This window comes from Sprattus sprattus (genome assembly GCF_963457725.1).
Source record: "Sprattus sprattus genome assembly, chromosome: 5".
Classification (NCBI taxonomy): Eukaryota; Metazoa; Chordata; class Actinopteri; order Clupeiformes; family Clupeidae; genus Sprattus; species Sprattus sprattus.
The window spans coordinates 10,743,740-10,761,172 of NC_137924.1; the positions used below are offsets into that span (position 1 = coordinate 10,743,740).

At 43.5% G+C, this 17,433-nt stretch overlaps 1 protein-coding gene across 1 annotated transcript in view; it reads left to right on the forward strand.

The window, feature by feature from the left end:
• Positions 1 to 5,325, forward strand: part of cps1 (carbamoyl-phosphate synthase 1, mitochondrial) — a 37,123-nt gene extending 31,798 nt beyond the window's left edge. The window contains exons 33-38 of the mRNA XM_080838654.1: positions 67 to 141; positions 1,045 to 1,143; positions 3,213 to 3,272; positions 3,543 to 3,655; positions 4,760 to 4,889; positions 5,009 to 5,325. Coding sequence (XP_080694780.1) covers positions 67 to 141; positions 1,045 to 1,143; positions 3,213 to 3,272; positions 3,543 to 3,655; positions 4,760 to 4,889; positions 5,009 to 5,107 — 576 coding nt within the window. The 3' untranslated portion in view covers positions 5,108 to 5,325. The remainder of the gene's footprint in view (positions 1 to 66; positions 142 to 1,044; positions 1,144 to 3,212; positions 3,273 to 3,542; positions 3,656 to 4,759; positions 4,890 to 5,008) is intronic.
• Positions 5,326 to 17,433: the final 12,108 nt, after the last annotated feature.

Sequence of the window (17,433 nt, forward strand, 5' to 3'; positions counted from 1 at the left end):
TCTCTCTCTCTCTTTCTCTCTCTGTCTCTCTCTCTCCCCCTCTTCTTTTTTTTCTCTCCCCTGCAGGCTCCAATGTTCTCCTGGCCTCGCCTCAGGGATGCTGACCCTGTCCTGCGCTGTGAGATGGCGTCCACTGGAGAGGTCTGCACACCTCTACACACACGCACACGCGCACACACACACACACACACACACACACACACACACACACACACACCAGCCACACACACATATGCATACAGACTCCCCTGCTTACAGACACCATGCCATGTCATGCACATATCCCCGTATACATGCATTTAAGACGAATAGCATCAGCATACGGACAGCGAATCACAACCAGATCCCTCTGGTGTATATAAATGAAGCATCATCATAAACAGCAAACATGTTGTTAATAACTCATTAGCTAAATGAGCTGAAGCTTTGGAGTGTGAGGGGGAGGAGGCGGCGGAGGGGGAGGCGGAGGCGGCGGAGGAGGAGGAGGAGGAGGAGGAGAGGGAGAGAGAGAGAGAGGCTCCAGCAGGGGCCCAGGAGCTCAGTCGTTCCCTGCTGGATCCCCTTGGCACTGCCGAGAGGGAGAGGTGGGAGGAACGCGCCAGTGGCCTTCCTCTCTCCAACATCAAGACAACAAGACAGAGAAAAAAGAAAATCACAAAACCATTTCCACACCATTTTCTCCACCTGCTCCTCTCCCTGGCAACCTAAAAAACCATAGAAACAAGCCTGGAGGACAAAACAGTGAGGAGGAAGCATTGTTTTTGCCCTTGTAATGTTTAGTTTCTGTCCGTTTTATGCTCTTTTGCTCTGGTGCCCGTTGACAGCGCTGGCATGCTTTGTGTCCCAAAAAAAACGTGTTCATATCTGCAGGCTTTCACTTGCTCTTCTCTTATCTGGCGAAAAAGCGAACGTTTAAATGGATAGAGACAAAGTGATGATGCCTAGCCCTCTGTTCTGACTGCACTTTAACTGCATACATAACTTGAAGTGCACTGTCTGGTATGGAGTATAAAACACAAGGAATCATCTTGTTGATCTGTACAGGTGGCTTGCTTTGGACCAAACATCTACTCGGCGTTCCTGAAGGCCATGCTCTCCACCGGGTTCAAGCTCCCTCGGAAAGGAATCCTCATCGGCATCCAGGTAAACAAGGCAACGTTATTTCCTCACACAGTGTGTGTGTGCCTCTCAGAGCAGATGCAGGCTGAATAGAAGTTCTCCATCTTTCTATGTCAGCCCGTCATTACATTTGTTCAGCACAGGAGAAGCGTTCAACCAGCTTGAAGTGCAACATCAGAGGCCCTGGGGCTTAAGCGGCCATTAACATGCCAGTGCTGATGGGCCCCCCTGGCCTTGTCAGTGAGTCAGGACCAGGCTTGTGTTGTAAAAAGCACTCCCCTGACAGACACTGTTGCTCAGAGACATTGGACAAATTAGTCCTGAACACACTAGTTATTTTTTTTTCTCTCAAGGGAAAACACACATACTGTAGAAATACCCTGGGTTGGTACTACTCACGTGGTTAACCTTTTAAGCAATCTGTATTCATTGAGATTGCACTCCTGTGCATGAAGAAGCACATACACTCCTCATTATTGTTATTTATGCATGTCACGACGCACTTCATTACCTGCGCTGTAGTGTAAATTGGGTTTCCTTTGCCAGCCTTTGACTGAGCTTGGGTATTTTGTGCTGTTTAATTTGTTTGGAGCATTTGCTGAAGTAATTGATGGGCGCTCATCTACAGCAGGTGAGTAATGTTTAGCACCCTGAGTTGCATCAATAATTGGGTCAATTACGAGACTGAGGGCATACTTGTGTGTACAGGGGAGCTTGGCAACGGAGATATACAGCTGTAATCTCCAAAGATATCGTGGCCTGTCCGTGTCGATTGTCAAAACGGTCCATCTGGCTCCTTAGTGTCTCGGATTTCGAATGCTTCAGACGGGCACCATCTCATTTGTTAAACCCAATCTGAAAGCTTTGTTTTCCTCTAGGGGGCTGTTACAACACTAGAATGCTAAGAAGAACTCAATTTGTAAATGTTTGTACCCGATGTGAAAAGGCCCTGTGGGCCAGTCAAGCTATTAACACTTTTGCTTGTACTGAACCATCTATGTTTCACATCTGATGCTGTCACCAAAACCCTCCATTACAGCTCATATGCCATGTCCAATCAATGTGTCAGTGTGGAAATCCATTATCTGACTGGGGGGTTATTGTAGCACCACACTTATGCTCTAATCGACGGACAGGTGTACAAGACAGCGTGAAATTCCAACTAGAAACAAACACTCGTTCAAGACACACACATGCACAAGAGTGTGTGTGTGTGTGTGTGTGTGTTTTGTAATGGCTATGCTGCAGGGTCTGGGGCATAATGCTTCTCAGTAGTAATTACACAGCTGCGGTTAAGTTGCCGTGAACACCCAGCTCTCGCTATTGATGCCCTGGGTGCTGAGAAAGACCGAAAGTCTAGAAATGCAGACCTGTCTCTCTGTCTCAGACTTGTCTCTCTGTCTCAGACTTGTCCTATAGCCCCTCTCTGTCTCAGACCTGTCTCTCTGTCTCAGACCTGTCCTTTAGCCCCTCTCTCTCTGTCTCAGACCTGTCTCTCTGTCTCAGACCTGTCCTGTAGCCCCTCTCTCTCTGTCTCAGACCTGTCTCTCTGTCTCAGACCTGTCCTGTAGCCCCTCTCTGTCTCAGACCTGTCTCTCTGTCTCAGACCTGTCCTGTAGCCCCTCTCTGTCTGTCTCAGACCTGTCTCTCTGTCTCAGACCTGTCCTGTAGCCCCTCTCTGTCTCAGACCTGTCTCTCTGTCTCAGACCTGTCTCTCTGTCTCAGACCTGTCCTGTAGCCCCTCTCTGTCTGTCTCAGACCTGTCTCTCTGTCTCAGACCTGTCCTATATGCCCTCTCTCTCTGTCTCAGACCTGTCTCTCTGTCTCAGACCTGTCCTGCAGCCCCTCTCTCTCTGTCTCAGACCTGTCCTATAGCCCCTCTCTGTCTCAGACCTGTCTCTCTGTCTCAGACCTGTCCTGTAGCCCCTCTCTGTCTGTCTCAGACCTGTCTCTCTGTCTCAGACCTGTCCTGCAGCCCCTCTCTGTCTCTGTCTCAGACCTGTCCTATAGCCCCTCTCTGTCTCGGACCTGTCCTGCAGGCTCTCCCTAATGCTTTCTCACGCCTCTCCGACGCTTGTCTCCCACTCTCGCAGCAATCCTTCAGACCTAACTTCCTGTTGACGGCATACCAGCTGAACGAGGAGGGTTTCAAGGTAAAGAGGCACCTGTTGAAGACTTTAACTACATAATTATACTCATACATACACACACACGCCCTGACACAGACAGACACACAGATTGTTTGACAATGGTTGATTTAATTCTGTTTCAATCAGTGTGTTGTTTGGCATTAATTGAATATGTTCATGAACACCAGTCCTAAATTTAACATCGAATAAGCAGCCATATTTGCAGTTGCAGTTGACATCAGTGTATTTTGCCTATGCTGTTAACATGAGCTTTAATGACCTCTCATTTTGCAGCTTTATGCCACTGAAGGCACCTCGGCCTGGCTGAATGCCAATGATGTGCCCACCAGTCCTGTGGCCTGGCCAAGCCAAGACGAGAAGGATGGCACTCTACCCAGCATCAACAGGTGACGTCGCTGATTGATCATCTGCCCAGGAATGAATTGACTGGCTGTTATAGATTCCATACCCATTTATTACATACGTTACAAATACAAGCTAATCCATACAAACCAGTTGGTATCCTACTTACAAGTTCTGAGTGGCAATAACTTGCCTGGGTATGTCCCTATCCAGTTTTGAAAATCCAAAGGACTTGTCGGTTAGAAGAGGTGGATTTTGCAGTGAGACTGCATACTTAGGGTGAGCTGCTAGAATAACTCTGATTACATGTAGTAATGATGCGGAAGGTAAAGCCCTGCTGCTTTGAAATGCTACTCTCGGGTGTAAGCTTGGTATTTCATAATAATAATAATAATTCATTTGATTTTTAACGCACTTTTCATTCACAAGAATCTCAGAGTGCCCACATATTAGAAACTAACTAATAATAATAATACAATAAAATAAAAAGTTGTTAACATAAGCATAACAGAAAAGATTGAACACAAGGCCAGAAATGCCTTCCTGAATAAAAATGTTTTAAGTCCAGCTCATGTCCTTAAGAGGTAAAAGCTGGGCTGCCTCATGTCTAAAACCTGACTCATTTGTAAGCATGTCATGCAGACGGTGTGGTTTGCCTGAGGTCAGAGGTCAACTTGTGTTTATGCCTGCTAGAGACAGACCTTTAAAAGCACCACCAGATTGAGGACCTCAGGCCAAACAGCCTTCTTTTTTCTTGTTCTTTTGACAAGTGTGTGTTCTCTGTACAAAATTTGCTCGTCTCATTGATAGCAATATGCCATCGGGGAACGGGGCTGAAATCAGTAATGTGCATAATGCTAACTACATGCTTTTGGTGCAGATTGTTGTTTTCTTTATTTGTTAACCTTTCCCCGTGGGGCAGTTGGTGGTATTTTTATTAATAGAATTTAAAATCTCTGCAAGTTGATAAATGCAGTTCGAAACAAATAAATAAATGAGCACTTTGTAAGGAGAATACATCTAAAGCCTCGCATATTTCTCTCTCAGAGTGTGAAAGCAACCGGTGATGGCCCACCCATTAGCAAATTAAGGCTATTCATATGATAAGATCATGGTGAATTGACCTCTCAACCCTTTTTTTCCCCCAGGCTCATTAGAGAAGGCGCCATTGACCTGGTGTTGAACCTCCCCAACAACAACACACGCTTCATCAAGGACAACTTTGTGATCCGCCGCATGGCTGTGGACCATGGGGTGCCCCTCATCACCAACTTTCAGGTCTGTTTGCGTGGTTTCTCCTCAGGTTCCATCGATGAAGAGGTGTGATGATCAACATTCACTGCTCCAGTCTACAGTTTATCCTTTGAATGTTAACTTGGTGCCCCCCATCTCCACAGGTGGCCAAGCTGTTTGCTGAAGCTGTGAAGTACGCCAGTGAGCTCGACACCACCAGCCTCTTCCACTACAGAGAGCGCAATGCTAACAAACAGCATTAGATGATGCCGCTTCTGCCACTCTTTAGCCCAGTGGCACATATCACCCCTGATACTCCACCATCTTGTGGAGCTGGAGCTTCAGAGTGGTAGAGCTTCAACGCAGTGTTGCTTTTTTCAACCAATCGGGCTTGTTGAGTGGATATGGGCCAAAGGCATTCCACCTGGGGTCAGTTGGTTTTGTAAGTTGCCGCATATTATTTATGGTCGTGTTGAGAAAACTCTCTCACTCATTCTTCTCATGATTATAATCCCATGGGCAGGGCTGTTTGTGTGTGTGTGTGTGTGTGTGTGTGTGTGTGTGTGTGTGTGTGTGTAGGTGTGTGTGTGTGTGTGTGTGTTTACCTGTGTGAATGGCTGCTCGCTTGCAATTGTTATTGGCATTGTTGACTTCATATTCTTCTGGTAATTTATTGGCCGGTTCTCCCAGCATTGTTATTTACAGAAGACAAATTCCAGACACAAATCTTTACTCTGCACTGAGGATAAATCGAGTTTAGATGCTGGATAAAACAAAACAAAATCAGCAGTCTCTAGTTTTTTAGTTTAATTTCTTATAGTGTGTGTGTGTGTGTGTGTGTGTGTGTGTGTGTGTGTGTGTGTGTGTGTGTCTGCCTGTGTGGATTGGTAAGTGGGATGGAATGCAGGAGTGATGGAAGAGTTGAGGATTTTTTGGTTCCTCTTTCAAAACCTTAAGAGAGCTCCTGCTCATGCCTTGATGATGTTTACATCCATTTAATGTACAATGCAAATCTAACTACAGTCTTTTACTTTATCTGTTCAAAATAACGTCGATTTCCACAATTTCTTTAAATACATCTTGAAAGTAGACCATCACATTTTTGAATCTACACAATAAAATCCCTCTGTTTACAACCAGACTAGCCTTATTCTGCCATTGAGAAAACATATTTTACCCATTCACTTTAATCGACAGTGGTAAAGGAGGTAAAGAAGTCGGTTAGTAATCAGAAGGTTCCTAGTTCGATTCCCTGTCAAAGTGTCCTTGAGCAAGACACTGAACCACTAATTGCAGTGTGCCATCAGTGTAAAATAGTATACAGTACATCCTTGTTAGCTAAAATAAAAGTGTCTGCTAAATGACTAAATGTAAACACCACACCAAACACCAAAATTGCAAAAGAACCTCTTCTTGTGGGTAAGGTTGTGTTTATAGACCACACGGGGCACCATCGCGGAGCTCGATCCAGTCAGATGGTGCTGGAGGAGGGGGAATCATTTAAAGGTGCTCTGGAGGTCCACCGGGTCAGTGTGCATCACAGCTCTCTGGCTCACGGCAGGACCAGCACCATCAGACAGATGGCGCCTCGCCTCAGCTCACCCCAGCTCACGGCACGGCAGCCAGATGAGGTCCGGCAATCTCACCGTAATGAGTCTGTCTGCTTATCTGTGGCGTTCACCTGTGTTTGCCTGTGTCACTTCATTATCGCTAATGGCTTTTCATTTGCCGTCCCAAATAGTTGTTTATTAGGATGGAGCTAAAAACCAACCCTCCCTCCAGACACAGCCACACAAACATACACACACACACACACACACACACACACACTTGATCTGCCATTCCTCTGTTTTGGTGATGTCTGTTTTACTTTTTAAATGTGGGCATGGTACTCATCTCATGATAAAATCCCATACACTTCTCTCCTCCGTATGTGAACACTTTGTGCTTATAAGGAAATTATTAGTAGGTGCTTTATAATATTGGTTATGACATTGGGTTGATGGTTTCTTCAGGTCTCGTGTCTACAGTATATCCCATAACCTCACCATGAGGGGACGGTCATGTTACTGTGATTAGAACGTTATTTATAAAATAAATGGCTGTATCGCCATTCACTCGAGTGGAATGGCTTCATGCATCCATGAATAGTTATGACATTTAACAATCTGACCTATGGCTTGATGCCAGTGGTGCAGTCAGTCTCTCTTCACATGGCTCCCCGGAACTTTCCATTAATTGCTTGATGGATAGCGGGAATTAAGTAGTCCTCTCTCCTGGCTTCAGGGAGCATCGAGCCGCTTGCATCTCTGAGAAGCACATCTTACGTGATCAATAGAGGGTGAAAGACACGAAAGATTAACTGATTTATTAAGGGAGTTGATTGAAACCCGTGGAGAAGTGAGTAATGGAGTCCCACTGCTAATCAGGTAAATACTCCCAAGTCGTAGGCCAGTCGGTTTTTGAAAAGACTTTTTCAAAAAAGTTTTTTTTTTTCTTTTGAAAAGATTTCACCACTCTGCAGTGTCCTTAGGGCTTAAGTGAGGTTAATATATATTCGTGCCAGTTTATTTGATTATACCCTGTATATGCAACTCATCGACCTGACACTGTTAAAGCAGGTGTGTGTGATAAAAGCCTGGTTGGTGTGTGTGTGGCTGCTGCATGGTAAGGAGCTGAGTGTGTTATGGGGGGGAGGAAACCCCGTGGCTAATTAAAGGCAATCAGAGGGAGCAAAGGGGAAAGTTTGTTTGGGCGCTGCATTCTGCCAGCTGCTCCAGCACATTTATTTACTGCTGATTAGTCATGCTTCACTGGTGCCCAACAGGTTTCCCCTGTAATGAGTCGTGTGTTGGTGTTAGTGTTAGTGTGGTGAGACAGTGTATGTGTGTGTGTGTGTGTGTGTGTGTGTGTGTAGCTGGATGGGCCATGCCAAAAATAGAACTGTTCTTAGAACAGTGTTCAGATATACAGTATTCTGTGGTGTACAGTATAGCGTTAGCCTTGTGAGTGAATAGGTTAAAGCAACACTTCTCAACAATTTGCCACTTTTTGAGGTATGCTTTTATCAGGAAACTAGTTTTGGTATCATCTTCAAATAGTTTTTTTATGGTAAATGGTCACCTGAAGGACAGATAAACACACCTTACGTTCCCACTACCACCCAGGATATGCACTATGTAGTTCTGTGTTCTGGGATGGTACACCCTGCAAAAATGTAAGAAAAGCATTTGGAAGAAATAAAACATTGCCAACCACATATCCAGAAGACAGCAGTTAGCATGACGGCAAGCTTTGGGATGGTCGGGATCAGTACCAACAGGGCTGTCGTCAGTAGTGTAGTGGTCCATGGAGAAGTGGGTATACTCTTAATTTTGCTATTTTTTTAAGCAGCCCATACAGCAAAGGATAAACGCTCTGTTTTGAGAAGTGAGTAAAGGCAATGCTGGCTGAAAAATAGTGCTTCTTTTCCTTGTCTTCTGGTAGGTTTCTCCAAAGAGGAGGAGAATTGTAACCCGACTGGTGTTCTGTTCAGGTAGTCCGCCCTGTGCAGTGTCTCAGAGTGCATAGAACATAAGTCTCAGTCTCAGCCAGAGGGCCTCACAAGAAAGAAGCTCTCCCGTGAATGTCTTATACCCCAGCACTCCCCTCCTCTAGGAAACTGTGCTTAGAGAATATCTTCTGGTGGAGACCTGAGCTTTAAAAAAAAATGCCAGGTGCTCATGTTGTGTCCATACATACATGATGTGTTGATGTGTTCATGATACAAAACATATTCTGACATAACCTGTTTTTCACTTCTAATATTATGTAAATTGTAATGTTCTCTGTATGATGAAGCAAAAAATCTTGGTGTGAAATTTTTCTTATGTTCTGCCTTTGACAGGTTTTACTATCATAGTACCTCAAAAGCAGCAGATAGGTATCTTTATAGTGCTCTCAGCCTCCAAAATCACCTGACTTTGATTGTGTTCAAAAGCCTCAAGAACTTATGAAGGCTGACATATTTATAGGCCTTTCTTTTATCATTGAGAGTGTGGTCAGAATGGAGACATCAGAATTTCAGACAGACTATATTTCCCCCGGGCGATTCAAGAGGCCAATTTAGCCACCACATGCCAATCAAACATGAGCAGCACTATTTCCCAGTATCAAAAAAGTCCAGCATGTCTCCCTAGGAGAATACCTAAAAGAAGAACATATCAGACTGGGTGGAGGTTGTAAAGTAATTATTTATGCCCTCTGTCAAGAACTATTTTAAAAATAAGTATTTCAAATATTTTAAGGAGCTATCTGTAATCCGGACGCCAAGTGTTTACAACCGGTACTGCATTCCAAATAAAAAATATTGGAGAGCATTGTCTTCACCTCCCCTGACTCACACGGACGGGTTACCAGGTTGTGATGTGAGTGCAAGACGAGTTCAACATTAAACCTTGGCAATGGCAAGTGATGACGAGTCCTACACTATAAGTAGATCAGCTACTGTATACATTTGCAGTGGTTCTACTGTTTGCAAATTATAAACCAGCTCATACATTTTAATTAAAAAACAAGCCCCACTGCTCCAAAAATAGGCTACACACTGGGGTTGGAGCGATTCATATCTATTGCGGAGTAGCAAACTAACATTGTTGCAGCCCAATGCAGATCTCAGTTATGAAGTGCCCTCACCAGTGTTAGGTGAAGCCTGTGAGGGCTGGTAAGGTGCCGCTGATATGAGAGGCAGAGTGCAGAGAGGATGAGCTAAAGAGAGGAGGAGGAGGAGAAGGGAGCGCAACCTACAGGAAAGCCAGGGAGGGATTGTGAGCAAAGGTCTGTAACATGCGTGTTACAATACATTGAATTGATCAAATCTAGCCAGGACACAACTGCAAGTTCATGGTCAACCCTCTGCATCATAAACTAAACACCACCCCACCGCCTCACCCTCCCCTCCAACGTTTAGTTGGGCCCTCCTCAGTTTCAGAGACAGAGAGAGGAGATCGTCTAATGCTGGCGAAATGTGACCACATCCATTGATTGTCACAAAGTCTTCTAAAATGGGTATTTAGTTTCTATTCAATAAGATAAATAAGTAACTAGTTAGGGATGGGCATGGTTAACCTTACTCTATTTGGACATCAGTATCCGAGTAATCACATTCTTGAGTCAATTTAGAGTAAACGTTCTCTGTGGTTCTGTTGTATATTTCTGTCACACTGGTTGTTGCTCAGAGAGTACACAACCGTGACCCATCGCTCCTCTTGCTTGACTGATTCCAGTAGGGCCGCATGATCAAATAGTTAAGGTTAGCTCACCTTCGCTGAAGCTCAATACTCAGGATAAAAATGTGCTAATTTGCCATCAGTCTTAAAATCCTTCAGGGCTCTTAGCTGTCTCTAGCTGTATATTTCAAATGCATCTCAAATATTTACTTGCATTTTACTGCGTCTCTGGCTTTTTAGAAGAATGCTGAGGCCTGTTTGGTTGGATAGAATTAAACATTATCTCTGTTGGTCCAGAGATGTTGTTTGCCTACTGTCATGGCGGACGCATGCTGTGTTCTTGTTCTTCTTATCTAGCAACCCAGGGTGTCAAAATGGTACTGGAAAATGGGCAAAGGGAGGAATCACATAGGCCAAAACACAAACAGACGTTCCGCTTTAAAAGAAGAATGTACTGGCTGTAGTATTGTTGTCAGAGAAGGCAGTTTTTCAGTTTAGCATGTTGCCTTTATCGCTGCTGACATGTCATGTTCATTTTATGATTTCTAAAGTAGATTTATTACATATGAGTCCTTTAAATTTCTGCAGATACAAGTAGTAAAGATGTGTGGGGGGGGTTTAAGTTATTAATTTGTTTTATAACTGGTCCTGTATTTAAGGATTGAGTTAATTTAGAATCCCATCATGTTTCAGTGTTTTATGTTGCGTGACCTATGGACTTAAGCAGGGAGTCATTTGAACACAGGGAGGAGGGAGATCCACTTTCCTTCTGATTCACATTCATGTTTATGCTAATAGTGCTGTGCTGAGTTTAATTATATTTGTATCATGCTGCAAAGGTCTGTGGATCTGACTGGCTTCAGAATTTCCTCCTTGGTCTTGTGAAAAGGGAATATTTCCGTCAGAGATCACAGCCTAACAAGGACACTTGAAGAATTAAATTGAATTGAAGAGAACTGTTTCATTTGTAATATCAGTGTTCTTATCTCTTGATCCAGTTGTAGGCTTAATATAATGTATGGAGTTCATACATGTGAGGCATAATGGCATTACAACACTTAATACATCTAGACGAGCCTATTATATTATAGGCTACTACATTTTATCTCCCAAGATGCCTTCTGACTCAGAATTTTGAATGCTACACAAAGCTTCCAGATGGTATGTACTACACACTGATTTAGTGATACAACCATTTATCTATTGAAGTGATGTGTGACTATCATTTCTCCAACTGTGTCAGTGCCACATTTTGGTTCTGCTCTTATGCCATATCCATGAGTTGTGCTCAAATACTACAGTCTTCCCACTGCATGGAGGAAGAACTGCAACTGTGTGAGGTAAAAAAATAATAATAATAATAATGAAAACATTGCTGATGTACTGTATGCCTAAATAATCCTGTAATGTCTCTTCTTTTCCTGGTCCCCACGTTTGTCTTGCTAAAGCTAAAGTAAGCCCAGCTTTGTAAAGAGCTATGAGACTCCTCTCTTTGGTTCTCTCTCCATCAGCATTCAGCAGTGAAACACCCCACTGGTCATGGCCTTGTTTATAGCTCTGTCTGTGATCTCCTTTTTTTTCTCTTGCTGTTTTCACTGTTGCCAGCTCCTCAACCTCACTTGGAATATATGAATGGACTCTTTTATTTGACTTTCTCTCTGTCTCTCACTCTGTTTTTGTCTCTCTCTCTCCCTCTCTTTCTTTTCTTCTTTCTTCCACTGTGTATATATGTGAAGCCAATACTAATTTAACTTCCAGGTCATTATGGTTCATTGTCTGCTCCCTTCGGTTCTCTCCCAGGGTGTCCATTTTAGAGAGCTTAGTTGCATAAAGAAATGTAAATCCTTCACCTCCTAAAAAAGAGAATATTAATTATGGTGTGGACTACAAAGGCTCAGAGTTATCAGTGGCTTGCATATTTAGATCCCTGAGAACAGACGTGATGGTTTTTCTAATAAAGGAGTTGGTTTGATTAGTATTGACCCACATTTGCGAAAAGCCTCATTATCTTGAGAGCTATAAGACCTTTTGTGTCCTACAAACTCACCAAGCTTTTCTCTCCTCAGTTACATTACTTGTCTGGAGTCTATGCAATACAAAGAAATGGCAACGCTCTTCTGTGCACTTCCACACGGCTATGCATTTCTTGGCATGACGTGTGTGTGTGTGTGTGTTTATTTGTTTGTGTGTGTGTCTGTGTGCGTCTGTTTGTGTGTGTGTGTGTGTTTGTGTGTGTGTGTGTGTGTGTGTGTGTGTGTACAAAATGCAAAGGAACCAAAGTTAGTAGCAGTAAAATGGCGTGAATGGCTAATGATACTGGCTGCTGTCTACCACCACTTCTAAGTAACCCACTCATTCAGTATCCAGACTCAGCGGTTAATGAAAGTAAATGTCAGTGTTCTAGCCAGCAATAAGGAGCAGGAGGAGCACTCTATTTGGTCTGGTGATGTCGTCCTGATGACTGGGTGAGAGAAATAAAAAAGGCAAATAGGGGCTAAGTACATGAAACCAACTGAAGTGAAACAGCACGGAGGGGAAGCCATGAAGCACTTCTCAGGTGGCTGAGTCGGTCACTTTGCAATGTCACCATTACTGTGCTCACAGACACTTCCTCTGCAAACACTCTTCTGTTTTCCCTCCTTTATTGACTAACCCCTCCAGAAAATGAGAAAATCAGATTACCAGTTTACACTGGTCTTGTATAAGCTGTACCTGATGAATTATCAATGGCTGTGGAAGAAAACCATGGGAACAGTGTGTCCCTGGTGGGCGATTCAGCCAACGTGACCCAGGGTCGTTGGTCCTCTCAGGCCTGACTGACGGGCAGCTGGAAGGGGAGCTGTCTCTGGCAGAGCGTGGCGGGACGCCTGTGGAGCTGACCGCTAGCCCGAGCAGCAGCCAGCTGTGTCCAAGCGCCGCCACAGGACAGCAACGGCAGATAAACGAACTCCACGGGAGATCTGCAGGTGTGTAAATGACACCGGTTGAGAAATATTTTTCACAGGCATTTGTTGTGACCACAAATAAAATTTAGCGGAAGCTAACATTTTTACATTTTGTTTGCCTATACTTGGTTACATTTGTTCACATCTCCTAAAGTTCTGTTTGGCACGCCCAATCAAAACTCAGAAGTTAATACATGCCTGTGTGATTGGCCATTGTCAATGCAATTGTATAGGCTCATTCATAATGGCATACAGAAACTATTTACCCAATTTCAAATAAATGACCCATAGATGTCAATATACGTAGCAAGCTACAACACGTTTTTCCCTGTACTTCTGACATAATTTGGTATATCTTCAGAATTAACTGTCTTTAAATCCTAATGTAACATTTACAAAATTGTAGGGGTCTTCCACTTGTTGAAGTGGTCAAATCCTTCAAACTTCCGCTAGTTGAGGAAATACACACACTTTGCCTGGACCCCGATAAGAGAGAAAAAGGGAAAAGCTTGCACAGTACTCCCCTCATTGTTCTGCACTTATCATTAGCATGATTTCAACCCAAAGCCAGGAATGTTACTGTTTGTAATGTTGCATGCCGTCTTGATCATTACCCTTTATTTTTGAGTCATTAAATTCGAAGAGGAGATCATCACAGACTAAGAGAACGTCACTAATTAACTTAAATCACCTCCCACAGCTGTGACAATTACATCACTGCATATAGCCTACATAAGGCCTAATCTACCATTACAGGCGGGGACAGTATCAGGTTTATGCAACAAGATTTCAATGCTAGATACAATTGTGTTGAGTTAATAAACAGTGGCTACCATGGGATCTTCAACCAATGTAGGGCCAATAGTTTTCCGCGAAAAGGGAAAACGGACGGAATACGCGGAATGGACCATTGAAGACGGAATTGCAACTTTTCAAAAGGAAACATAATTTTGTGCATCAACATCGCCCAAAACCCCCCATCCCCCGAAAAATTGTACCCTGTAAAACTGAATTTCTTTCAAATAAACACAACAACGATCGCAACAATGAACAAACATTAATTAAAGAACAAATGCAGTCAGAAAAGGTCACGTCTGCGCTGAACTCCGGCCACGCCCCCCTTTTCAACGGTAGTCACGTTCATTTGCTCATCTTCCCAATCGCATTTTAAACAAAAAAGGTCCTGTTCTGTTGATGGCTGGCAAACAACAATCTAAGAAGGGCACGAATTATTCACTGAGTTACCAAAGCAGTCTTCTTTATGGGGACTAATTAGCACTGCACTGAATTACATTAACATGAGTTATTGATACACAATAACAATTACACAATAAATATTACTAGATACATACATAGGGGACATTACACTAGGCAACATGGATCTCATTCATATCTCATCCAGTCGAAATCTTAACAGGATTGAACCCATCTATATTACAGCGTATCAACATAAGAACAGAACATAGCTAAATCTCCGCTTAGCATGCTAATCACTACTAATAGCACTAGCAGCCAAACATTTGGTATTTCATACACGATCTATCACAGTAGCAACTTCATGAAAATCCTTACTTTTTTAGGATTTACACATAATGCACATAATGCCTCACATACAGGTCGAACAATGATGATTAAAGCATTGAAGATGTATAAGGCACAGTACGGTCAACTACTTGTCAACAAACTGAACTCATCACTATCTTAACTGAGGGAGCTGCACGCACGCATACAGCGTTTTTCAGGCTAGGAATAATATATTTACAAATCCCTCTGTAAATGTCTTCATAATATAGTTGGGTACAAGACTGGAAAGTTTGGTGTATATAGGTTGAACTGAAGTGGAGTTATTATCCTTGGAGTACGACAAAAAAACTCATTTTGAGAAAATCGCATTTAAAGATTCAGGAAGTGTCAAGCCATACCATGTGATGCGTCTGAACGAATCACCTTATCAGAAACCACCGCAAACCAATGAAATTGCGTCCTTAGGTTTAAACTCCCGTTTTTGCTAACATCATTGGTTACTGCTGGAAAGGAAATGTCCCTATTTGGATTAGATAGCGTTGTGTGAGAGATATAGCGCTTTTCAATGGTACCAAACATGTCAGGCATCAGAAAGCCGATATACTGCACGTTACGTTAGAATGCTAACTTTCCTGGAAACCTAGGAGAATGCTGACGCCACGAACAGACAAAATGTGAATAAATATACACATTAATGTATAATTAGGATATTTTCTTTATGCTAGTATGAAAGATTACGTGTTTAGGGAGTGAACTAGCTCAAAATCTCAAAATTGACCACTGCTGAAAAAAACGATGTTTTTGCCTGCCGTGTCTCGCCTTAAGGTGCGGAAAGGCATTTTACGGCTGTTTTTTTTTTTTTACGAGGAAAACACTGAATCACCTAATCACTTTTTTTTGACGCGGAAAACTATTGGCCCTTTTATTGTGGCCGAGATTAATGTGATGATATATTTGAATGCAGTTAACGCAACTTTGTTTACTTCCGGTGTGCTTTAAGCACTCTGTGCGTGCCTGCCTGCAGTCAGTTACGGTGCGAATCCATACCAGCGATATGAGCGACGCGATTTCTAAACCCCATGCATTTCAACGGGAGCCAGTCCATTGTGACGTAGACCCGCGATCTGGGCGACGCGACCGATGAAAATTCGAACATGTTGAAACTTATGCAAATGAGGAGCGATTTTTCCTGGCGGCGGCCAATGAGATTGTTTGGTGTCGTCTTTGACGGTTTGAAAATTGTAGGACTGTATGTTATTTCCACACGCTACACCACACCCACTCAAAGCGATGGAATTTGGTCGCGTCGCTGGTATGTATTCGCACCGTTAGACCGGAGCGATCCATACCTAACGGTGCGAACAGCCACTGTTCCCTCAACCCGCCATTGTTGGGGTGGGAACAGTGGCGGTTCTACATGGAATTACGCCCCGGGCGAGACCCCCTCTAATTGTTTTTTTTTTTAGCAGCAAGCTAACAGAAATAGTTGAGAGTTCAGTTAAGATGTTGTGCTGATTACTTGAATTTATAATTTGTGTATTTATTCTATCTAAACCATATATATCAGCCAGTTCAATCACGAAAACGTAATATGTAACTTATTTAACTAGCTAGCTACAATGTGTTAACTATGGGTTTTCGGTTAAAGTATTAGCGGCAAGCTAACCGTAATAGTTGAGAGCTTAATTTAAGACCTACAATATTCTGTTTGACCTCACAGCATTCGTGTAGCATATAAGCAACAAACCGAGTTGATTAGACATAAAAAGTCGTGTAGATAACCTTAATTCACATAAAATATGTCCCGGTAACTGAGTCCCGAGACTCCGCCATCTTGTTTCGATATTTTGATTACTCCCGCCCCTATGAGCTACGTTGACTTCCAAATCACACACACACCCAACTGATTGGCTCTCAGCAGGCAGCAAATCGCCTTCATTTGCATAGAGTTAAAGAATCCCCAACTTTCAGCAGGCAGCAAAGGCGACTATTTCCTCAGCAGGCGATAGCAGGCGACAAATCGCTTAAATTCTATCCCAATGAGAGCGGCACGATGTCGGGTCTCGTGGACACCCACCGTATGCCCGGTGTCCCGTATATTAGTTACTGTTGCTAACTCGGACAAACTAGAGGAGCTGACTAGAGTTCACAAAAGCAGCTATCAGTGTCAAAATGATATCCCAAGAGGCTCTAGTCAACTTTTTGAGACAGAAGGACCTGAATGCATCTAGAAGCCTTCAAAAGGGACTTCATTATGTAATGGAGGGATATGTACAAAATGTAAAACATGATATGATGGATGACAAGCTTAAATTGGAGTCGAGAATATACGGATCACATTGCAACAAGGAAAATTCATCTCATGGTCATCACGATTGCAGATAACAACATCCCATATCTGCATTGTTCATGCTCCAAGGGGGAAAGATTACATTAATTTACCGTTCACGGTGGCTCAGGTGCTTGCACTGCCGCCTCACAGCAAGAAGGTCATTGGTCCGATTCCCGCATGGGGCGCTGTTGGTCCTGGGGGGTAGGTTCTCCCCAGGCCTTCAGTGCTCAGGTAGGCTATCTCCCGGGCCTTTCTGTGTTGAGTTTTCATGTTCTCCCCGTGTTCACAAGGAGTTTCCTCCACTAAGAACCCCAACAGAAAAACATGCAGAAGAACTGAAATCCGTCCCTGACCAAGACGGATCACTTGACTTGGTCCCCTGGCGCCTAATGGCTGCCCACTGTTCCTGGGGGGTCCTGGAGGAAGGACAGTTCAGGATGGGTGAAATGCGGAGGAAAAGTTCACTGCGACCTCAGGCCTGCGTGTGTGTGTGTGTGTGTTTGTGTGTGTCCTGATCGCCACTATATATGTACGTGTGTGTTACTGTGTGTCGTTTGTGCTAATAAAAACTGACTTAAGTC